Source organism: Alligator sinensis, unplaced genomic scaffold, assembly GCF_000455745.1.
Source record: "Alligator sinensis unplaced genomic scaffold, ASM45574v1 scaffold21_1, whole genome shotgun sequence".
Lineage (NCBI taxonomy): Eukaryota > Metazoa > Chordata > Crocodylia > Alligatoridae > Alligator > Alligator sinensis.
Window position 1 is genome coordinate 492,892 of NW_005842445.1, and position 7,979 is coordinate 500,870.

At 45.2% G+C, this 7,979-nt stretch overlaps 1 protein-coding gene across 1 annotated transcript in view; it reads right to left on the reverse strand.

Moving 5' to 3' along the window:
- Window positions 1–2,751: 2,751 nt before the first annotated feature.
- The window catches only part of LOC102379946 (cystatin-SN-like), a 31,271-nt gene continuing 26,043 nt past the window's right edge, over window positions 2,752–7,979 (reverse strand). The window contains exons 3-4 of the mRNA XM_025212116.1: window positions 4,984–5,097; window positions 2,752–3,201 (exon numbers count right to left, since the gene is read on the reverse strand). Coding sequence (XP_025067901.1) covers window positions 3,124–3,201; window positions 4,984–5,097 — 192 coding nt within the window. The 3' untranslated portion in view covers window positions 2,752–3,123. The remainder of the gene's footprint in view (window positions 3,202–4,983; window positions 5,098–7,979) is intronic.

Consider the following 7,979-nt stretch of genomic DNA (forward strand, 5'->3'; position numbering starts at 1 on the left):
GTTGGTCGGTCTGCAGATGTGTTCGGGGTGTTCGGGCCGGCAGTCGTCTTACGTCTCGGGTGGAGGTGTGCTAGGCCCCCTTGGGTCAGTGACGGGGAGTCCTTAGTGGTTGATCAGGCCGCTAAGTTCGCTCTGAAACACGCGTGGAGTTTGCTAGGCTCCACAGTGTACTCAGAGTTCTCCACGAGGTGTGTGTGGAGCTCTCCAACTTGGGCGGAAACTGCTCAAGCTTTTTCTACGGCTAGCAAGCCAATCGCTAGCCGCCACGTAGGAATAATTTAGAACAGTCCAATAGTGGGGTACAAATTTGCATAAGATTGGCGGGAACTCCTTTGCACCATGCATTTCTGTGCTGCAAAGAAGAAATGCACGCTGCAAAGAAAGCTACAAATTGGCGGGAACTTTTTCTAGGTCATTAACATATAGTCACTGGGCTCTGGAGTTTTCCCCTCGTGATCTAATTACATGACCTACTTACAGAATGATTGACAGACTGCCTTCTGTAATCCTCCACTGTACTATAGGCATATGAACAATGGGTTCTGACAAGGAGCAGCCAGGCTGACCTACATACACCAGCTGGCCCATCAACATGGACTCCTGGCAGTTCCTGGGCTACCTATTTGCAGATGGTTTGTATGTATAAGAATGCCTCCTGAACATGAATCAAGGGCTACTCTAGACGCAGTTCAAAGGACAGCACCACTGGCATCTATTCTGATTTGGGTTCCAGCATGACCACTGGCAAATGCCATTGCAAAAGCAGTTTCTCAGCCATGTTCCCAGCAGAGGCCTGGCCTCAAAACCACTGACATCTTTTAATCTCCATGGACTCCAATGCACTTTGGATCAGGCCATTCTGAGCAACAGACTTTTCCCACTGTTCTTCATCTTATGTCAGGTTGAGGATCACAGTGCCAGGGGTCTACTTTGACAGCTGCAGACCTTGCCATAGGAAGAGAAGGAAAATGTTTTGATAGGTGCCCCAAACCCTTTGTCACTCACAGTCGCTTCTCCCCTTTGCAGAGCCCTGCCCCACTTGGCTACATCACTGCCTTTTTATTCTGGTCCAATGGGGAAGAAATTCCCCCAAGCCTGACAAGACTAGGTCTGAATTGACATGCCAGAGCAGATGGAACCACAGGAAACTTTTAGGATACATGAATATACTTTTTAAATCAGTAATGGCTGGAAAGTACTTTAGTAGCATACATTGCCCTGTCCCCACCCTATAGAAGAGAAATATTTATTAACACCTCACCTGTTCAGTATCATGAACCATATCATCTCTATCAAGTAATAAATCAATACCATTGACCTCATTCCACTCACCTGCTCCTGTACATATGTCAAGAGGCTTGGAAGCCAAGGTTTGTGTATCATTCTGCTTGCTGGAAAAATGGATCTTTGTGCTTTGATAAAGCCCCCCCCACAATCTGTATTATACATAAATTTAATAATCTCTCAAAGCCATTGTTCCTTCCCCATCCTATAACATCAGCAACACTGAGACACAAAAGCTGCCAGGAAGGATGGTGTCATAGTGCAAACTGGAAAGTGCCAAATGATTTCATAGGATATGATCCTGTGGAGGTCAGATCCAGGTTCCTAGGGAGTTTGTAATGCACTCTGATGCACGTAGGGGCAGAACTGATGGGGAAGGTATGGAATGGGGACACTTTTAAAAGGAAATCCACCTACATAATCAAGTCCTAGTCACAGAAGTCATGATTACCCATAAACTGAATCAACGTTAGAGGTCCAGAATGACAGATTCTGAGCTGCACTGGACAACCAGAACCGAACCGAAAAATGCCCAGGAGCCTAGCGGCTTCCAGAGGAATGGGGGAGTTCACAAGAGCCATTGCTCCAGGTTCTCCATAAATTCAGACTCAGTCATTGCTGCCTGGGTTGCACACTTGTGGAGGGGATCGCAAGACAGCTGATGCATTACTTGTCCGCAAAGCAGACATTCTGAGAGACAAGCAAGCAGCTGGAAAGAGGTGCTGACAATTCATGTATCGCCAAGCACCAGTCCAATCTGAGCTCTGGGTGAATGGGTCACACATGACTTCAGTACAATACCCCATGATACAAGTGGCTTTGCTCATACCAAATAACACAAGTGCTTTGGTCAGCAACATGCCATGCAAGGAAACTGTCTAGGCCAGAGGTGGGCAAGATATAGCCCACAATTGTATCCAGCCCACAGGCAGGCAGCCACAAAACAATGGGATCCAGCCCATGGGGAGCCAACGGGTTCCGGCTGCTGGGTTGTGACAGACATGTCCCAAGCACCAGCTTGTGAACATGGCCAGTAGGTTCTGGGCGGGGATCAGAGCTTCGACCCAGGTCTGCAGTTGACACTGCTACATCAGCGCATCAGCCATGGTCCTGAGCAGTCACCCTAATCCCCACTTGCCAGCAGCATCCACAGCTGGGAGTGTCCACAGCTGATGCCAGTGCCCACCTGGCACATGGGCTGGTGTAAGAAGCAGATGGGGCCAGAAGGTTGTGGATTGGGGTATGCTATACTGTGGGGAGAGTTGGGGCGGGGAGTGAGAAGAGAGGAAGAGAGATGTGGTCTACAAGACGACAAACTCATAAAGTGGCCCTCCAGCCAAAATAATTGTCCACCCCTAGTCCAGGCTATACTAGCAGATCCTCCCTTCTGTTAACAATATATTCTTCCATAAGTTTACAGCGCGTACACACACACACACACACACAAAGTGACTTCCCACTCCAGCATTGAGGAATTACAATTTTTAATTCTTAGAGCAGTCACCATTAAACAAGGAAAAACATGGGAAAAATCTCTGCTGTTGTGGATTAAGACTACTGTTTTATTTGGCAGGGAAAAGAAGCATGAAAATAGATGTTCCAAAAAATGTAATATCAGGGGAAAATTACATTCAGATTATATTGTGCTTCAGAAGGAAAGCTATATATTTTTACTTGCATAGTACAAGCATACTTATAAGTATTTGAGTTAATAGCAATGTATGCAAGTCCATCACAAGAGGGAATTCATATTATTGCTCTTTTACTGAAGAAGGAAAAAAAGAAACAACAGCCCAAACCAACAAGCAGTTGCTGATGTCTCCTGGAACAAACTGATGCTTATTGGCAGTTATTTTTCAGTAAGCTAATTTGGTTTAGCCACGGAACAGATAACACTACGAAGTTGCAAGTGACGTGCTGAGTAGAGAAAAAGAAAATAAAAGCAGTCAGTTTAAAATAGTCAGAATCACTGAATGTTTCAAAATCTACACATGCATTGTCTATCACTTTTTGTTTATCACCAGCATATATTACAGAAGTGAAAAATATGGCTCTTCAGAGCATTTCCAGTTTGCAAGAAAAATATTGTGGGATAACATTTGTCTTTTGTTAATATAGACTTCTACAGGACTTAGCTGCCAACTATTCCCATCATATTCAAAGACAGGCATTGCACCCCTAGCTATTCCCTGGTTAGAAGGGAGGGAGGGACATGAGTTTAAGAAAATGAGAGGGAGAAGGTACTGGAGCGGTCAGGGGGAAAGAGAGGGTCAAAATAGGCAGCAGAGGGGCAAGCACAGGGTAGGAGGGGCCAGGAAAATCAGGTCGCCTGCCTCCCAACCTGTGCTTTCCCCACCACTACAGTGGGAGGGACAAATTTAAAAGACAATCCCCTAATAAGCAGATTCTATATATGGAAAATTATAACATTTTTTTTTTAATTTTCCGTGTATAGACTATGATTATTGGGAGGTCATCTTCAATTTGCAGACATCTTGGATTCAGGCAAATAGTCATCATTTGCATATAGTGTTACAGCTACTTTGAGCATTCACAAATACAGGTGTGCGCCCAGGCCCATCTGATATTCCAGCCCCTTCAGCATAAAGCAAGCTATTAATGCTGAGGATGCTGTCCTGTTAAAAGGAAGCTGGATTCTGATTCAACCAGGGATGTGTGTGCTTGGTGGTGGAGTTCCAAAAGCTAGCCAAACCATTAAGGAATCAATCTAGAATCAAAGCTCCCCACTGAATTTGATCATGCCTGTGCTAGGAACTGGGGCTTCTGTGAAAACACCTGCTCCCCATTGTCAGTTATCCACTCCTTCCTTACAAAGTGGCCAATGGCAATGGTTTATTTATCAGTTTCTACATCAAGTTTATTAAAAAGTGCCATTGAACAAACTGAACTGACCAGAAAAGGACTTTGGGGTCTGGGTACAGAATGGAGACCCAGAGCATCTGATGTTAAGATCTTGGCTCTGCCATAGACCCCCTGTATGCCCTCAGGCAAGTCACTTAGCATGAAGTCCTGATCTCCAAAGACCTATTTAAGCACCCAATTCCCACTGAAATCAGTGGGTGTGGGCTGTCTGTTCCTCAGTTCTCCATCATACAATGACAAAGAAGAGCACTTCCTTCTTCCCCCACCCTTGATGTGTCCTGCCCAATAGAGACAGGCCCATTAGAATAGGGCCTTTTATTCCCATGTGTGGCATACAGATGATAATAACACCACCACCACAATACCACAAGTTTTCAACATTCAAATAAATAAATAAATAAATAAACAAACAAACAAACATCAGACAGACCACTTTGGATTCTAACAAGAGGCAACAAAGCCTCAAGAGCCAAGTAAAAAAATAAACCCATGCAGAATCCCATCAAAAAAAAATCTGCATGTTTTCTGTACTTTGTATTTTTACTTGTTAATTCTAACAGCTGGTTGGAGCAAAAACTCACACACACAACTATGATTTAATATTTGGATGCTAATAAGCAACTAATTTTAAAAAGCAAAGTGCTTATAAGCAGCAGAAAAACGCAGAAGTGTACACAGAGTACAATGCTTTCAGGGGGTTTATTCCAACATGGGGCTAATTCTATTATACAGGATGCGAACAATACCCCAGACAGTATTTTTAGTGTACAGTTTCGTAAAGACCTGGGCAGCTCCCAACCATTTTTATAAACATACCTTTGCCATTGCTGGTTCTTTATGGAATGCACAGCTCTGAAGATCAGTTGCTGACTTTGTACAGGTGGTCCGGCCAAGCTCAACATCCAGGATATACTTGATTCCAGACACAATCTGTAAAATGAGAGGGGAAAAGGCTTGTTCTCAGCAGTGGAAGATAGTACAGAAAGCATTACAGGAGGCTTATCTGCTGTGAGACAGCTTGAGACCTTGTGATGACAATGAGGTCAAAGTGATTGTCCATATCTGGCATAGCACATCTTTCTGAACCAGTCAGTTAGTTAAGAAAGAAATAAAGCAAACTACTTATATAGGGCAGCCATCAATTCAGCAACTGAAATTATCACTATTCAAAAACCATGAGTTGGGCCTCCCAAAACCATGAATTTCAGAAAAGAAAGAGATTGAATTTAGTGGCATTTTGTTTGCTTGCTGAGGTCATCTTCGCAAACTTCTTTGCATGACTATAAACGGCTGGAAGCTACAGAAATTTTTATTTTTAATCTGAAAGCTGAGTTTTATAGAGTCACTACTCCAGGTTCCGAGGCTGTAAAACTTGATATTGCAGGGTTTCTGACCCTCTACCTCCCCACGAAAAGTCATATATCAATGCTAGGGAGGGGACTGCAATGAAATAAATGTTCAGTGCTTGATAAATTGGGGTCACAAGCACTACCAGATGTGAGGAGAAAACTGCTTCGGCGAGCCACGTGAAAGGGCAACTGTGAATAGTTAAAAATAGCCAATAAAAGTTAAGGAAAAGCTATGGGTAAAGGGCAGTTGAGGAGAGATTACTTTGAGTGCTAGTGAAGGGGACCTGAAAGCAGAAGAGCATCTCAGAAGCTGTACATTGATGGAGAGGGAGCATCATGATGAAGTGTCTCCCTAAGCCAGACAGCCTACTGGTTTAGCATGGTTGAAATGAAATGCAGCGGCAAGTGATGTGGCAGCATCATATTCAGCCACTGTCCAGCCCAAGTGAGTGCAAGGGTGACTAGGTACTCACTTGCAGCTGGGTGCAAGCTCCCACCTCTGGAGCCATATCAAGGCACCTTAACTGCTCTGCCACAGCACCCCTGTATGCTAGGACAGCACCAGACTTAAGCCACGTGCCTGCCATGTCTCCAGTCACTTTACGAGTATGTTGCATGCTTTCCACCCTGCCTTCTCCGACTGGCAGTACTGCCTCTCTATACAGTCTAGCACAGTACAGCCTCTCCCCCAACCCCCATCTTTGGGCACTGCCTGTTCCAGATTATGTAACAACCAAGCTCCTCCACAGGCCTGGCCAACTTGAGTTTCAAAGTCCTGCATCCTCAAACCACAGCTCCTTCCTTCCATTTAAAGCAGCGATTCTCAGCCAGGGTGCCAGGTTTGATCAGCTAGATGCCTTTAGATTTTGAGACAAATGTGTGCAGGGAGGAAAAAAAATGGGTTAGAGGAAAAGCAATCGATGAGATGAGGATTAATAAAAATGCACAAGGCAGAACACCCTCGTGAAAAGCAGCTTGAGCACCAACTGAAGCGAGCGTAATACACAGGCCAAGTATGCTGCAAACTCTTCGGTAAGGAGATGTGGGTGGCAAGCAGGGGAGGGAGAAGGGAGGAAAGGGGAAAAACCAGGAGTACTCTGGGCTGGTAAAGCCCCCCCACACACACACTTCTTGGCTCAGCTGGCGTTTTGGAGACCTGGGTCCCTCCATTTCGCAGCTGCAAATTCCGGAGGCCATTTTTAACAAGGTGCAGCAAGCATTAAACACGAGAGAGAGGGCCGAAACTGTCCAGGTGACAGCACAGAGCCCATACACCTAAATGTGAATGGAAGGGGGGGGCAGAAATTTGCCCAGTGGGCTTGCTCTTAAGGGTGACAAGGGTGGGGTGAAGTTTTGTAGCCTTGGGGTATCCACTGCTGCTGTTGACCATATCCTATAAGCTGCTCTGAGCCTTTTGAGATAGACTGGGACATAAATCTAAAAGAACAACAGTGATAATGTTATTGTTGATAGTATTCCTTAGTAGCATTACATTTATCACTATTACTTATTACTACGGCTCTACTTATTACAATGATTATCACTACTATTCCTACCACTATTACTGTTATCATTACTACTATTTTTATTACAATCATCATCACCAGGGATCCAGGTTTTCTCTGATCAAAAAATATCCCCAATTTTGGGGTTAAACCAAGTAACCCAAAATCCACATTTTTCCGTGATTAAAATGAAACATCACTAATACATAGCTCTCTCTCTCGTGTATATATACATATACACAGAGATATATACACACACATGTATATCTAGAGTGAGAAAGATCTATTCTCTCTCTATCTATCTATAGTACCTAGATATATAGTGGTGTTTGATTTTGATCATGGGAAAATGTGGATTTGGGGTTACTTTTTTTTTTTTTTAACCAAAACATTGCAGATTTTTTTAAATCAGAGAAAACTGGGATCCCTGATTATCATTACCATTCCTTCTACTATTATAAATTATTGATAACTAATCCTACTGCTAATCATTTATTTATTAGTAATAGTATTAATTATTTAGTATCTATTATTCCTGCTAGGGTTGGAATGACTTGCACTGCTCTCACCACCGCCGCTGTTACGTCACAATCGCTTCCCATTGCAACTAGACTGTCAACAGGCGACGCCCCGGGCCCAGCGGAAGGCGGCGGGGCCGGGGGCCGCGACCCCGCAGTGGGGCGAGCAGCAATGCAGGGCCCCGAGCCCCAGCCCGAGGCAGGCGCAGGCCCGTCTTCCCTAGGGTTGGAATGACTTGCACTGCTCTCACCACCGCCGCTGTTACGTCACAATCGCTTCCCATTGCAACTAGACTGTCAACAGGCGACGCCCCGGGCCCAGCGGAAGGCGGCGGGGCCGGGGGCCGCGACCCCGCAGTGGGGCGAGCAGCAATGCAGGGCCCCGAGCCCCAGCCCGAGGCAGGCGCAGGCCCGTCTTCCCTCCCCCGGCGCGGAGCGGT